Below are 16,173 nucleotides of genomic sequence, written 5' to 3'. Positions count from 1 at the left end.
ATTAGGTTCTAGTAGATTCTACAAGATTTTTAGAGGGTTCTAAAAGGTTCTTAGGATATTTTAATAGGTTCTAAAAAGTTCTAAAAGCATTAAAGAAGTTATTTAAGAATCTTCATGGGATTGCTTTATCTTCAAGCAATATGAAAACTTCTAGAAAAGCTTCCTAATATCTAATATATATTAGATTCAAGGCTAAGGAAATCTTCATTCTTGACAACACACCTGCTGAAGCTTTAGCTCATCTCTTTTGGTATTGATCTTGTACTCATTTGGTTTAACTAAGTTCTTGTTAGCTTTCTTCTTGAAATTCTTTCGTTCAACTTTTGTTTGGACTCATGTATAGTATATCCATGACAATAGGTGTATTTTAATAAATTCTCAATATTTACAAAAGTTGTAACATATGCCTACAAGCTGTTACTTATTGGGAAGGGGCCACTAGCATAATTCACAATTGAAGTTGTTTCTTTGAATTGTTCATGCAAAAAAATATTATTCTAAACCAACATGGCTTTTTAAGCTTGTACTTCAATATCTCAAGCCTCTGTATGAAGTTTAATCCACTTATCTCTTAAATTTGCCAACATATTATGCAAAACAATACAATTAGTAATCCACATTGCAATCAGCATGTCTTGTATGTTGTTAAATAATTTCTTCATCTCTCTAATTGATTTCCATTTGCCTTTTGCAACCATATGTAGTGTTCATTCCTTATCTTAGCCATAGCCATATAATAGTTGAATTTTATATCTTTTGATAAAAGCAAGGTCAAGAAGCAGCAAGAGATGACAATTATTTTAGATAATGCATAAACAAAGTTTGCAAGTAGATATTGTCTTAATCTAAAATGTTTTTAAAGATTCTTATACAAAGAAGTGTTCTTGTAGGCAATGGAGTCAAGAAAAGGGCCAAGCCAGCCAAAGTAGTAAGCAATGACACATTTGTTGTAGCCATAAACGACTTAGATATATATTGAATATATGTACTTGTTGTCAAAGTAAATAGCATTGTTGATAGTTGGCTTTTGGTAGTGCAATAAAGTCATTCCTTTTAAAAAACCAATGCAACTTAAAAAGCCCTATCTTTCCATTGTTGTTGAGGTCTCATTTCTTTTCTTAATGTTTGGTCAACAATCCATTGTTGTCTTATGTCATAAAGAACTCAGATGATGTGGTGTACATGACAATAGAGCCTTCACTATCTCCAAAAATCCTCTATGCATGGTAAAGGGCTATTCCATTACCATAGCTACCAAGACACATCAAACAAATGGCAACTTGGTATGCAATATTGTTGTTTATAGACAACCTTGGCCTTATAGAAGACAAGGTGCCCCTCAAGATGACCTATGAGTGCACGAAAACGTATGTGGTGCAAACGTGCTACTTTAACATGGATGGTGGTTGGAACATGAGATAGTTCAAAAAGAAGTCTTGACTTTTGACAATAAAAGTTCTATTATTAATGTATTGAGCATGCAATGCCAAAGCAAACAATTGACTAAACTCTTTAAACTCCAAGTCATTGTCTTGCTTGTAAGCAATCATACCAAGTTGTTGAAAGGTGGAGAGAAGCACGCATCATCCAGAGTTCTTTGATATATTGACAATTATGTTGCAGAAGTAGAGGATTTGACAGTAGCTAACAACAAAAAATTCTAACTAAACCAAGTTTTCTCAGGAGCAACACATGAAGCAAAATACTAGCAAATCTTTTCTTGAATAGGTGTCAAATAACTACCTCCAGGGATCATTTTTTGAAGAATCTGAAATAAGTCTAATACTTCAGAAGATCAAGTCTGATGTTAGTTGCCAGATCTTTTTTTCACCCCCCAAACCCTAAACTTTTTTTAAAGTTTTACCCCTTATTATCAGTTGAAACATGTAATGGAAATGAGACGCCGATTAATATATGCACACTGCAGACACTATGCTGATTATTTGCACGGTCACTGTTCACATTTACATACATATATAGGCCTCGTTTTTTTAGATTTGACGTGTTTATTTCTATATCCTAATTTCTTGAAATAATGACTGGAGAAGAGATATAAGCATCAACAACGTAAAAGCATATCTGCAAAATTCTTTTGGCATTTTGAACAATGTTCATTGTTCAAATTATATTACTACGTGTACTACATTATAGTGCTGCCCTTGCATACTTTTGTGACAACAATAATGTAAGCAAGCTTTGTTCATGTCGAAATTACTGGTTGCAAGTCTAACAAACAACCCTTCTATTCTAATCACAACCTACAAAAGTAAACTAATTTTTACTAGTAGCTTTGCTCAGATACAACGCTGTTATCGCCTAGTGCAGCAGTCTCCACACTCAACTCGACACACTTTTTCAACGCGTCCGAATCTTCGGAGCCATGTACTGCAATGCACGCTTCCACAGCTTCTTCTTTGGCTTTGTCCAAACCTTCCGGGTACCGTCGTTCTTTCGGCTTCCCAACCCCATAGCCATTACCTTCCACATGCGACTTAGCATTTTCCTCAACTGGGACATCTTTCATCAGATAATTGTCTACTTTGTCGGCAGCTTGTCGTCCTTCAGCTATTGCCCACACTACCAGTGACTGACCCCTCCGACAATCTCCTGCCGCAAACACACCTTCCAGATTTGTTGTGAACTGGCCGTAATCGGCCTTGAAGTTCGACCTGGGGTCGCATTCTAGGCCCAACTTCTCGGCGATGTTCTGCAACGAAATAATTGTCACATCAGGGGACTAAACAACTCTGTATTCCAAGGATATCAACAAAAAGTGATATGAATTTTTAGATATGAATGCATGCCAACACTTCAGAGATAATGCTGTACGTTGAAGGATTGAAAGGTTCCTGATACGCAACCCTTGGTTAGTGAAAAAATGCGGTGAGGAAGTTTTAGAAGAGAGACAAAGCAATTGAAGGGAGCACTTACTTGCTCTGGTCCCAGAAAGCCAAGTGCTAGGAAGACGAGATCTGCTTCAATTATTTTTTCTGATCCAGGAATCTCCTGCATCTGGAACTTGCCAGTCGAGTCCTTTTCCCACTTCACTTGAATGATCTCCAACCCAGTCAATTTTCCTTCATCGTTTCCAATAAATCTCTTCGTTAATACTTCGTAAGTCCTCGGGTCAGTACCAAATTTTGCAGCGGACTCCTCATGTCCGTAGTCGACCCTGAATATTCTAGGCCACTGCAAAATGTAAACAGATTATTTTTTTTTTGAAGTTAGGCGAGGATTCCAAAATGAAGATAGTTCGCATTAAAAAGAAAAACGAAATAAAAGACTTCAAACAAAATTATTGTATTACTAATATTCAGGCTCCTGGATTGCAACTAGAGCCTATGTAAAAACCTTTGAAGAAGGGTGTTGGCTTACCTGTGGCCAAGGATTTCCAGGCGCCCTTGTAGGAGGGGGTTGAGGGAGAAGCTCAAGATTGGTCATAGCAGAGCACCCATGGCGGACGGAGGTTCCAATACAATCGGTTCCTGTATCACCACCTCCAATAACCACCACCTTCTTTCCTTTCGCTGATATGTAGTTGCCATCTTGAAGCCCACTGTCCAGCAGGCTCTTTGTGTTTGCGTGCAAAAATTCCATTGCGAAATGTACTCCGCTCAAGTCTCGGCCAGGAATGGGCAAGTCCCTAAATGCAAGGATATACCAAATCAAATTTTAGGATTACTTGAGGTTACGGGAAAAGGCACAACTGAAATTAATGATGTACCTATAGAAGTGAAATACTTAAGACACAACTTCTCAGCGACTTGAACCAGATTTTCAGGTTCCAACTTATAGAACCATACCTGGGCTTTGTAGCGCCGCAAGCTAGCAGAAGGGCATCATTATCCGCACGTAAGGTGTCAATCGAGTATAATGGATCCATACCGACATGAGCATTAGTAACGAACTTGATACCCTCAGCAGCCATCAAGTCGACCCTCCGTTGAACAACGTCAATCTTATCTGTCTTCATGTTTGGAACACCATACATCATGAGACCACCTACGCGGTCAGAACGCTCATACACGGTCACTGTATGACCAGCTTTGTTGAGTTGGTCAGCAGCTGCCAACCCAGCCGGCCCGCTTCCAACTACTGCGACTTTCTTCCTGAGGCATCATAAAGACTTTAATCAGTAGATTATAAAAACTTGGAACACTAGGAAACTGTTAATTCTGTTTAACATTTTGGAATCATAAACTTTAACTATCTTCTAAAAGTAGTTAATTTTACAAAAAGTAAGCCCATTAACATGCGAATGAAAAAGCCCTTTCGTTTGACAGAACCATACCCGGTTCGCTCTTCCGGGGGCCGTGGCACCATCCAACCCATTTCCCAGCCTTTGTCGATGATAGTACACTCCATGGTCTTAATGGTGACTGGATTCTCAATGATCCCAAGAACACAGGCGCCTTCACATGGAGCAGGGCAAACACGACCGGTAAACTCGGGAAAGTTATTAGTTTCTAAGAGCCTGTCCAAAGCTTCTCGCCATCTTCCTTGGTACACAAGCTCATTCCACTCAGGAATCTTGTTTCCTAATGGACACCCACTATGGTCCTGTCCAATACAGAATTTACACACGTACAAGGTTAAAGTACAACATAGCACCATAAGCGATGTTAAGGGACTAACGAAAAGACACAAAAAGCGGTGAAACTAGTAGGATTCTGTAACTAAGTACAGAGGTGAAGAACTGGGCACTATGTATTGAAAGTCGAATGTTATAAAAGTTCTATGTATACCTGATGGCAGAACGGAGTTCCACAATCCATACACCTGGCTGACTGAGTCTTGAGAAGGGATTCGTTGATGCCATGCTCAACAACCTCATCCCAATCTTGCAAACGCTCCTCAGTAGGTCTTAATGGCAGAGACTCGCGCTCGTACTTAACAAATCCTCCGTGCTTTTGGGGATCAGAGATCTTTGTTGGTCGTTCTACCTGGTGAGCACAACAGTACTAGAGTTCAGAACTGGAGTACCTTGCATTATGCTGACCACTTGTGCAATATGCTAGTAACGTTCACTGACGTAGGCTTTATAATTATTCAGAAGCTTACCTTCGAGGCACCATTCGATGCTGCGTTGATGCCCGCAATGGCAGGGGCGCTTTGCGCCGCAAGCTTTTGAAGTTCGGCAAAAGCATCTTTCTTCGAGAGCTCTATCTCTTCTTCTTTTGCGGCTATTTCGGCTGCTTCCTTCGCCTTCTTTTCATTGACCACACGCTTGTAGTCCCTCGGGAAAACCTGCAGTCAAAATGAGCCAAAAATTACGAGAAAAATAGTGATTCAATGCTTATTTAACTTGGAAACATAACTTCTAGGCCATGATCAGGTCTGGCAAATTATAACAACCAAAACAATCATCTGAAAAATTCTTAACGACTTGGGGGAAGTAAAAGAAATGCAACGATCCTAAACCAAGGAGCCACAAACCTTGATAAAGTTCGGAAGCAACGCTTCGAAATGATTGAGGACATATCGCGCAAGACGGCTATTAGTAGCACGTTGGTGCTGTTGAATCAAGGACCTAAGCGTCATAATGTCATCCTCCTCTTCCACAGGATCTAAATCCACCAGCTCCGTATTGCACTTCTTCGGAAACAGACCTTCCTTGTCAAGGACATAGGCAATGCCGCCACTCATGCCCGCTGCAAAATTTTTGCCCGTCTCTCCAAGCACGACCACCTTACCTCCGGTCATATATTCACAGCCATGATCACCAACCCCTTCCACGACTGCATTCGCCCCCGAGTTACGAACAGCAAATCTTTCTGCAGCCATACCATTGAAGTAGGCTTCTCCACTTGTGGCTCCGTACAATGCTACATTACCAATCACTATATTCTCTTTTGGGTCGAAGGTACTATCCGCTGGGGGGTACACTATAATCTTCCCACCGCACAAACCTTTTCCGACGTAGTCATTACTGTCACCCTCGAGCTCAAGTGTGATTCCAGAGCATAAAAAGGCACCTAGACTTTGTCCTGCACTGCCATTGAGCTTCACATGAATAGTATCTGTAGGAAGCCCTGTACGGTTGAATCGCTTGGTCACCTCATGGCTGAGCATAGTACCCACAGCTCGATTCACATTGACAACCGGTGTTTCAACATACACAGGTACTTTTTTTGTCAAGGCTGGTTGTGCGAGGGCAATTAGCTTCTGATCCAAAGCCTCCTCCAGGTTGTGATCTTGTGCTTCGACGCACCGTTGCGCAGCACCAGGCCGGATCTCAGCAGCTGGGCGCAGAAGTAAAGATAGATCTATGTTGCCCACTTTCTCGTTCTCTCCCATTGCTTCCCTGTCCATCTACACATTGCGCCACCGAAAAGTTTTAGTTTCAAACCATCCATTGCAACCAGTGTAACTTGCAATACACATTACACAACTGATTCGGACATTTTCTTCAGGTAACAGTCCCGCAGTTCTAGAAATTGATAATGAGCATGTCATACCTCTAAAAGATCCGCTCGACCAATAAGGTCGTCCATCTTACGAATCCCCAACGAGGCCATGATCTCCCTAGCTTCCTCCGCCACCATGAAAAAGAAGTTGATAACATGCTCAGGCTGTCCAGCGAACTTTTCCCTCAAAACTGGGTCCTGAGTTGCAATGCCTACAGGGCATGTATTCTTGTGGCATTTGCGCATCATGATGCAACCCAATGTAATTAAAGGAGCAGTCGAAAACCCAAACTCCTCAGCTCCTAGAAGGGCAGCTACCATAATATCTCGTCCATTTTTCAGCTGACCATCTGTCTGGACAGTTGTGCGTCCCCGTAGCCCATTGGCAACTAAAGTTTGGTGCGTCTCAGCTAGCCCAAGCTCCCATGGTAGTCCTGCATTCTTGATGCCAGTCCATCTGCTCGCGCCAGTTCCTCCATCATGTCCAGCAATAAGAACATGGTCTGCATGGCCTTTAACAACTCCACTTGCAACCACTCCAACTCCAGATTCTGAAACAAGCTTCACACTGATACGCGCTCCTGGATTGGAATTCTGCAAAACGACTTGCAGTAAAATTCAGTTCAGAACGAACAAACGTAATTGAGTGAAGGCGTAAATCCAGTACAACAGAATTATACAAAAAAACAGTAAAGCTTGAAATAGTCATTATTCGAACTTAACCTTGAGGTCATAGATAAGCTGTGCAAGATCTTCAATAGAGTAGATGTCATGGTGTGGAGGCGGACTGATGAGGCCAACACCCTCAGTAGAGTTCCTCGTGATTGCAATGTCTCCGATCACTTTATGTCCTGGTAACTCTCCTCCTTCTCCAGGCTTTGCTCCCTGTTCATAACAACGAAAAACGCGTATTTTTTGAATTAACAATTCTAATTGATCACGACGGAATTCGCGTTCTAGAACTGATCAGAATCAAAATTTCAGAGCAGCATTTAATAAAGACGTTAATAGATGAAGGAAGTAGTAGAAGTGATACAAGTACCTGAGCCATTTTAATTTGAATCTCGTCTGAATTTGTGAGGTAGTAACTCGTCACACCGAAACGCCCACTTGCAACTTGTTTAATAGCGCTCCGCATGGGATTCATACTACCGTCCTCAAGTGGTTCCATGCGCTCCGGCTGCTCGCCACCCTCTCCTGTGATCATAAGCAAAAGCGCAGTTCCGAGTAAAAATCAAAGCGCTAAAGCTCATAGAGTACATAGAGGTTTTGGTAACTACCACCAAATAGTTGCCTTCGGTAGTCACTTTATTCTCATTGGAGCAGAACAATGAACTTGAGAACAACCAATCGTCAACAAGTACCTGTATTAGACTTTCCTCCTAGTCGATTCATGGCTACCGCAAGTGTCGTATGAGTCTCCAAAGAGATGGATCCATAGCTCATAGCACCAGTGACAAATCTCTTCACAATTTCCGATGCGGGTTCTACCTCATCTAACGGAATTTGTTCGGATTCCGGTAAATCCTTGAATTTCAACAACCCGCGCAAGTTGCACTTCCTATTTAGTTTTTGAATAATTTGGGAGTACTCTCTGTAGGCAGCAGTGCTGCCAGTTCTAGCCGCCTCTTGAAGCTTCGCAATGGCATCAGGATCATTCATGTGGATCTCCCCTGCTCATCAAGCAACACCCCCCAGCATAAAGATTTGTTCCCTATGTTCTTGTATATGTTGATGACCTTTTACACACACTCTTGTTATCTTCATAATTTTACCGACAGTATGCATAAACATCATTCACAGCGGCAGCCCTCAGATATCCGAAGCAATCAGAGTCTATCCAAGAACATGATTTGAGCACATGTGTTCGCCACATGTTGGTTCGCCACATGTTGTAAGCAAATTATCTTTAGACATTTGATTCAACTCACAGGTACACGAAAATAGCACATACCTCTCAAACGCCAGTGGTAGTCCCCAGGGTTGGGCAATGCTACGGCATCAGCGCAACCGTCTGGTAGGTGACGAGACGGGAAGGCAAGTTCATGCATACGCAACATGTCTTGAGCAAGCATTTCAAACGTTGCACCCTCAATTCGGCATGGTGTACCCTTAAAACACCGTTGAACAACCTCAGTAGAAAGCCCAAGTGCTTCAAAAATTTGAGCTCCTTTGTATGAGGCCAACGTTGAGATCCCCATTTTAGCAAGAACTTTAAGCATGCCAGAGTTGCTAGCTTTGAAGTACTTAGCAACAATCTCCTCGCGACTCCACAGTGTACCATCCTTCTTTGGTGCGACTTTCCCATCAACCTGAAGCCTACTCTCACATTGCATTTATGTGAAGCAAAAGTGAGTCATGTGAAAACTTCACTCAACACCATCTTTAAAGAGAGAAAAAAAGGGGTAAAAAATAACTCTCAAATAATGGGGCGTGACATGAACAAAGCAGAAGCATGGAGACAGCAATCACCTGTAAATACTTTCAATGGCCAAGTAGGGACATATAGCGTCCGCACCAAATCCTACCAACGTGCAGAAGTGATGCACCTCACGGGGTTCCCCAGTTTCAATAACCAGCGCAACCCGTGTGCGTTCCAGTGACGCCACCAAGTGGTGATGCACAGCCCCCACAGCTATTAAGGAGCTTACTGGTACTCGCTGTGCCGACGTAGCTACATTTACAGCAAAATTTCAACGATTACTCATTGTTCTTTCATACCACACCTCTAAGCACACGGACACCCACAGGCACATGCTTTGACCACAGAAGGAGGTGAATTGATGGTAGTGTTCTAAGGACTTCGCAGACGTGATGGAATCGTTAGCTTGTTTAAGCTAGAGTCACTGATATTGATAATCCAATAATATTTTATACCACGAATTTCCAAACCCGGCAACCACCGCATAGGTTCGGGCAAAGCTTGAAGTGCACTGTTGCCCACCAAATAAAGATTTGCAGAAATTACTGAGCAATGGCTAGAAAAAATATGTACCTCGATCTGAAAGGGCAAGAACAGTGTATCCATCACTTACGGCAAGCCTTGCCTCAGCACAGATGCGATCCAGCGCCATTTCAAGTCCGTCAATTCCATCTGATTTTGGGAAAGTGATGTCAATAACCTTCGACCGCCAACCACGATAATTTGTCTTCTTTAAGGCTTCCATTTCCTTCAATGTCAAAAGAGGAGACTTGAGCGAGAGACGATGGCACTGCGACTCTGCAACTTCTGTTAGGTCGCCCTCTGGACCAACCATGCACTCTGTCGATGTGACTACTGCTTCACGGATGGGATCAATTGGCGGATTGGTAACCTGAGGAAAAACAATTATAGAAAAATCACCGCTTCAGAATCCCGAGTCCAATATTAGATTCTCTTGTAATCATGACCTAGTTGGCTACGAACCAGTGATCAGAACAAAATCTGATACTTATTGATAAGAACAGAAGGTAATTTCATCTTCAAGGAAAACATTTAAAACAACTACGCTAAAATTTTAATTTAAAAAAACAAGATGGACGTGGTTATAATGAGTAAATTAGGAAGCAATTGACATGGGAATATATAGAACATAAACGAAAAAAATACTACATGGGCTTAAGTCAACCAATTGCTCCTGGATGTTGAGTATGAAGTCCAGACAAAACTACGTCGACACGGATGGTCAACATCATGCACCAAAAACAAGGACCCGGACAAAGCTCACCTGAGCAAACATCTGCTTGAAATACTCAAAGGAGAGCCTAGGTCGATCAGACATCACGGCCAAAGGCGTATCATTACCCATGGACCCTAAGGCCTCCGTACCGTCATCCGCCATGGGTAATAACAGCAACTCCAAGCTCTCCGACGTGTATCTGGTGCATAACAACAGTCCTATGTCGTTAATAATCAGAATCAAACAGCTATTATGATGATATTCAAGTCTCTAAGCCTGTTGACGGACTGTACTACTATCCCAAGGAATGTTTCAAAATGCTGCCTGATATCATAACAAGCCGAAGAGATTCCTGAAAACAATTTATTGTTGAATCGGAATACATGTGCACTGCGGGAAAGAATGTGGACTAAAAACATATTGTATCGATCACCAGTAACAGAATTGAAATGTACCCAAAAGCTCGCAGAGGGGCTATGATCCCTCTCGTTCCCATATGATCCATTGTTTCGTCCGAAGTTTTCACCTACACAATCACGAAAACGATGCAGTTATATAATAGCACAAGGAATTAAACTAGTAATACACTTGCGAGCTTGGAAAAAAGGATCTGAATAGAAAACAACATTGGCTACAATTACTGATTACAACGAGAACCAAATCACTCATATAAACTGTACAAGTTACACAGTGCGCCGCGTAACATTATCCATCTCCCGACAACTGAAGGTATCCAAAAACCTCCAATAATGTAGACTGCTGTGCTTGAGAGGTAAAGTAGTGTGTAACTAACCTCCAGCGCTCCAATGATGGGGGGCGTCACTCGCTTTTCCTCGGGAACAGATTCCACAATCTCTTCCAGCGTGAGCTTCTGGCGTTGTAGCCACTCAGCGTATGGGTACCGACTTTGGTACTTCTTTTTGAGCTCTTCATCATCAACAACTTTGTGCTTCTCAAAATCCACCAAAAGCATCATACCAGGAAAAAGGCGACCCTTTTTAAACACGTTTTTAGAATCGACGTCGACAACACCAACTTCACTAGCCATTATTACTCTCTGATCGTGCGTTATATAATATCGACTTGGACGTAATCCGTTCCGATCCAGCTTAGCTCCCAAATACCGCCCGTCGGTAACTGTTGCAATGCATTACAATCGAGTTTAAAACCAGCATTACTATTGAAAAGTCAAAACAAACCATCAAGCTTTTATCGAGCATATGAGTAAATTATTCCACGAGTCAGGAATACAAGAGGTCGCAACTTACATGAGATGAGAGCTGGACCATCCCACGGCTCGAGGAGGCATGAAAAATACTCATACATTGCACGCCTCTCTGGATCCATGAGCTTGTCATTTTGCCAGGCTTCAGGGATCATCATCATAACTGCTTCAGGTAGGTCCCTACCGCTCCGCATGAGAAGTTCAAGCACTCCGTCGTATGCCCCTGAACACCCGTGTATCAATGATCACTTCCGTAAAATTCATTAAATTTTGTACCTGTACTTTCCCTCCCTACAATATCGTCTTATTTCAACTCATAAGGATAACAAATCGAAAGCAAAAGATTTAATTTGTGCAGCTCAAGGATAAGATCATCACTTAGCGATCAGATCAGATGAAGAACTAACCAGAATCTGAGGATCCAGCATCGACAATTGGTAGAAGCTTCTGGAGCTCATCTTTTGTTAAGTTTAACGCATTACATTGTAGTAAACCCTCTCTTGCGTGCATCCTTCAATACCACCGAATCTTTAAAATGACAAAAATTAAATCTATAAAGAACCCAACAATCTCGATATGCTCATCAAATCGATTGCACGAGGCCAATTCTGTTTCCATTGGTAACACTGACAGCTGGCTTCATGGAAAAGTATAAAGAAAAAATCAACCAGGGGATATAAGCTCCGAATTAAATCAATCGCTATATGCCTAATCCAATTGAACACAAATATAGAACACAGTGCCACCTAAAGCGCACACACACATATTTTAGAATCCACAACTGCAACATTTCCTTGCAAGCAATTTATAACAAGACAAGTTGCCGAGCAGGTTGGAAACTGGATCGTCCCTACTTACCAGTTCACGTTGCCACGAAGGGTATTAATCTCGCCGTTGTGGCCTAGAACTCGCATGGGTTGAGCTCGGTCCCAGCTCGGAAAGGTGTTGGTAGAAAATCTGGAGTGAACCAGTCCCATGTAACTTGTGAATCGCTCGTCACCCAAATCGTTGTAGTAATAGTTTTTCAACTGATCTGGCTTCAGCTGACCCTTATACACAATGGTCCGGGAGGAAAGCGAGCATATGTAGAAATCTTTTGAAGCTCCGTAAGCTAAATTTAGAGCAGCTCGAATTGCAATCATTGAAGTCTTCCTCAATATATACATCTGTTGCATAGCAACAATAAACCAAGTTAAACAAAGGCCCAAAAAAACATAAACTATCCATACCTTCATTCTAAATTCTCCATAAGAGAATAGTTAAAGTCTGATCCAGTTCCATTCCATGACCTTGCGGACACTAATATGGAATTGTACTGTAAAAAGAGACTGGTCATCTTTCAGATAAAACAAAGAAAATCCTGCAATAAGACCTGTTGCTCAAAATCATTGGTGGAGCGGGAGCTTGGAGTAAGGAAGACTTGTGCAACAACAGGTTCGGTGTCGATTGCTCCCTTTCCAAGTCCAGAGTTATTAGTCTTGACGGGGCGCCATCCCAGAATCTTGTGCCCAAGTGATTCTGCAACCTAAAAAATCATGTATGGACTTATTACTCCTAGCTGCCGTCCGTGTATATATATATATATATATATATATATATATATAGCAATCACCAATCAACACAGACGCCATATACCCAAGTAGATTAACGACATTCTTATTACTCGGAAGAAGGTTATCAAATTATCAAGTTATGTAATATCACAGAAGGAATTGTGAGGAAGAAAATGCTTACCTTATTGAACACCTTTTTGCTTTCCTCGCGCCTGTGTTCAATCGTTGGTAAGAAAACCATGCCGACGGCGTACTTACCGATGGGAGGAAGATCCAAATCTAAATCCTCTCTCAGCACCTGCGAAAACCTCAAATTAGTACTTCATCAGTTCTGCAGAGTTCATCTTCTGACGATTCTCTTCAGATGAAAAGTAATCAGAATGATGTCGATTCCGGAATTCTTGAAAATTAGTTCATTTCCAGTCAGATCATTATTTGTACCTTTGCAAAGTAGTCATGAGGTAATGAGACTAGAATACCGGCTCCGTCACCAGTGTTCACTTCGCACCCGCAGGCACCTCGATGTTTCATGCGCACCAGCATTTCTATCGCGTCAGCTACCTAAATTAGAACAAATTAAGCAACAATTCAGTATCACCATAAGACTTAATTCAGAAGACCAACGGAAAAGAGTGTATGTATGTCATATGACACGAAGAGAGCTACATTGTCTTCGATGCAGGATTGATGTCACAGAATGTACCAGTGATTCTTTGCGTTAGAGGGGCCATGACGTCAAAATTCTCGATTTATGCAAAAAATGTTGTTCCTCACTTTTCAGTAGTGACAATTCGGTGAAATGAAATCTAATGTAGAAGCAACTTTTTACTAGAATAAAAACCATACAGAGAGAATACCAGAGCTTCCAAGTAATCGACTCGTTTAGATAGCACTTACGATTTTTCGGTTTGGTTTGGCAGATAGTTCTGCCACAAAGCCAACACCGCATGAGTCCTTGTCGAAAGAAGGATCATAGAGTCCAAGATTTCCTTCTGGCACCCCCGACAGACCCGCCAACACCGGCTTCAAGCCTAACCCTTTGACAGGTGATACATCTGAAAAATGCAGGCAACTCTGCTGCCTCTGGTGCAATCTGTCCCTCGGAGACAGATTCAGAGATGCCCTCCTGAGTCCTGTGAACCTAAGGGCCTTAAGCCAGTGAGCTTTATGTGTACATGTGGATACAGGCGCTCTGGGCAGACTGGCGTACGTCAAGCTGTACTGAGAACCGAACTGGGAGAGAGTCTGCTGACACGCTGCCATGGTCGTAGTTATGAGAACTGCTCACGATTCCGCTTTAGACAAGTTTCGTGAGCTCTACATAGGGTACATATCTTTTCCTGGTGTAACCGATCAATCGATCCCTTCAGCGCGCAGCTCAATGCTCCCGCAATCTGTCATAGTGAACTCTCAGGAGTCAAAACAGTGAACCAGGGCATAGATGGGAACATCAAATCTGCAAAGACCCAATGAAAGCGAATATGGTGAGAGGTTGCATGCAATCCGACCAGGCTAACTCTAACGAGAGGCGGGAGGCGGGGGAGAGAGAGGCATGCAAATGGCTAAATACCCCTAACCAGAGGGCTGTGGCCCAAAATTGCCTGAAAATACGACAGTGGAAAAAGCAAAGCAGGTTCCCTGAACGCAAAGCACGCTATCCTTAGGCTTATACACAACAACCAGCGATCCAACACGACCATTCATGAAAAAGAAACTACGCACATTACTTACAAAACCACCAAAACCTTCGCCTTCCTCAGCACCAACCACACTGAACTTCGATAATTCCCACAAACACAATTTACAAGTCAATCACTACAACTCGACTTCTCCCTCCTTTCTACACACCTCAACAAGAAAATCAGCGAAGAACCAAAACATACACACCCCCGATCGCCCTCCCCCCTCCCCACCCCCCAAAACAACTGCCAAATAACCGGAAATCTCACCCTCGTCGGATCAACCACTACGCTCTTCCCCGCTCTCTCTCTCTCTCTCTCTCTCTCCCTCTTCTGTCGATCGAGAAACCACCCAACCCTGAAGTTGGACCGATCGCGACTCCCTTCACGTCAAATGCTCGCACGAGACCTCTCGGCGGCGCCCAAAACCCTGTCCTACCAGTCTGGGCGTCACAGCCAGCTCAGGACAATACAGATCCCCAGAATCATTAAAATCGTGTAGGAGCTGATGAACACGCGCTCAGATGCTACAAAGACACGATACTTTTCTAGTCTGTCGTTGCGGTGGTCCCGCCTCTTCCTCCTCCTCCTCCTCCTCCTCAGCGACGAGCGTAGGAGGAATCTGGGCCCGAGCCAGCGCTTTCCCCAGGCTTGGGGCCGAACCACGGCTGAGCATCAGCAGAGATCAGAGAGATAGAGAAGCCAAAGCGCGCGCCATGAACGGCACGCAAGGGCGTGGTGGCGGGGGCCGCCCGCGTCACGGCCACGGAGCCCATTCGGCGATCGATCCAACTTGGCGGTCCTCTGGTCGCCTCATCCCATGACGACGGAGAGCCTTCGCTGCCCCAACAGAACTCCTAATGGATCATAAGCCATCCCCGTGCCCACGGAGGAATACTATTCCTGCTTTCTGCTCTCCGAATTCCCTCGCGTGCCTTATGGCCCACACCCCCTGTGGCAACCCTTCCCCTGCACCGAAATGGCACCGCGACTTCCGCCCCCATGCCCAATGCTTGGTTTACACCCATTTGCCTGACCTTTGGGCTGCTCAAATAGGCTGCTTCACTAACTTACCCCCGTGCCCATGTTTCCCCACTGCGAAAATCCGAAAATCCCCCCACGGGCACCGAGATTCCACCATCGCCAAAGCCGTTGCGGCATCTCTTTTCGCGTGCGCCGTGCTGATCAGGCTTGATCTCGTTTTGTTGGTTTTTCGTTTTGCCCTTGTCGGGTAAATTTTTTCTGGTGGGTACGTGTGTGAGAGTGCGTGTGGGTGTACGATTCTCGCGATTGTTGGTAGAGCATGGCATTGGCGTGATGAGATTTGAACGCGGTGGGATTTGGTTCTCTGTTTTTTGTTCCGTTTGCTTGGGGGTGGGATTAGGGGTTGGCCCTGCCCGGGATGGGTTTGCATGGCCTTCGTGGTGTGCCACCTCAGCAGCCTGAATGCCAGCGCAGCACGCGGGTGAGCCAATTCTCCGTTTGTCCATGCCCCGTCATCCCCCTCACTCACTGTGTCCACGTCGGATGGTCTGAGCCTTTCTGACTAGGACTCTACTTCCGATGCTTCCCACTTCTATTCTTCCTTGTTCGCTTTGTTCCCTTTGAATTCTCAAGAAACTTGTTGCTTTGTTTGTGTTGATTTATGTA

General features: G+C 43.5%; 1 protein-coding gene across 2 annotated transcripts; it reads right to left on the bottom strand.

Moving 5' to 3' along the window:
* Nucleotides 1–2,078: 2,078 nt before the first annotated feature.
* LOC112283025 (glutamate synthase 1 [NADH], chloroplastic) lies at nucleotides 2,079–15,031 on the bottom strand. 2 transcript variants are annotated; one of them, XM_024521329.3, is made up of 26 exons: nucleotides 14,794–15,031; nucleotides 13,742–14,238; nucleotides 13,286–13,405; nucleotides 13,026–13,142; nucleotides 12,664–12,816; nucleotides 12,150–12,457; nucleotides 11,699–11,802; nucleotides 11,335–11,514; nucleotides 10,860–11,203; nucleotides 10,522–10,592; nucleotides 10,115–10,265; nucleotides 9,403–9,721; nucleotides 8,880–9,081; nucleotides 8,362–8,726; nucleotides 7,772–8,080; nucleotides 7,450–7,604; nucleotides 7,131–7,292; nucleotides 6,459–7,001; nucleotides 5,437–6,312; nucleotides 5,062–5,247; nucleotides 4,746–4,943; nucleotides 4,292–4,560; nucleotides 3,804–4,109; nucleotides 3,376–3,643; nucleotides 2,932–3,189; nucleotides 2,079–2,707 (listed from the first exon to the last, which is right to left on the bottom strand). In XM_024521329.3, the coding sequence occupies exons 2-26, from the start codon at nucleotides 14,105–14,107 to the stop codon at nucleotides 2,282–2,284; spliced, it is 6,756 nt and encodes a 2,251-aa protein (XP_024377097.1). In that variant the 5' UTR covers nucleotides 14,108–14,238; nucleotides 14,794–15,031; the 3' UTR covers nucleotides 2,079–2,281. The 2 variants fall into 2 exon arrangements, with proteins under 2 accessions (XP_024377097.1, XP_090106735.1); XM_090250609.1 differs by having other exon boundaries at nucleotides 13,742–14,300; nucleotides 14,794–14,973.
* Nucleotides 15,032–16,173: the final 1,142 nt, after the last annotated feature.

This window comes from Physcomitrium patens, chromosome 5 (assembly GCF_059467195.1).
Source record: "Physcomitrium patens ecotype Gransden chromosome 5, ASM5946719v1, whole genome shotgun sequence".
Taxonomy (NCBI): Eukaryota; Viridiplantae; Streptophyta; class Bryopsida; order Funariales; family Funariaceae; genus Physcomitrium; species Physcomitrium patens.
The sequence above is the reverse complement of the archived record's forward strand: the minus strand, read 5'-3'. Positions and strand labels throughout refer to the sequence as shown.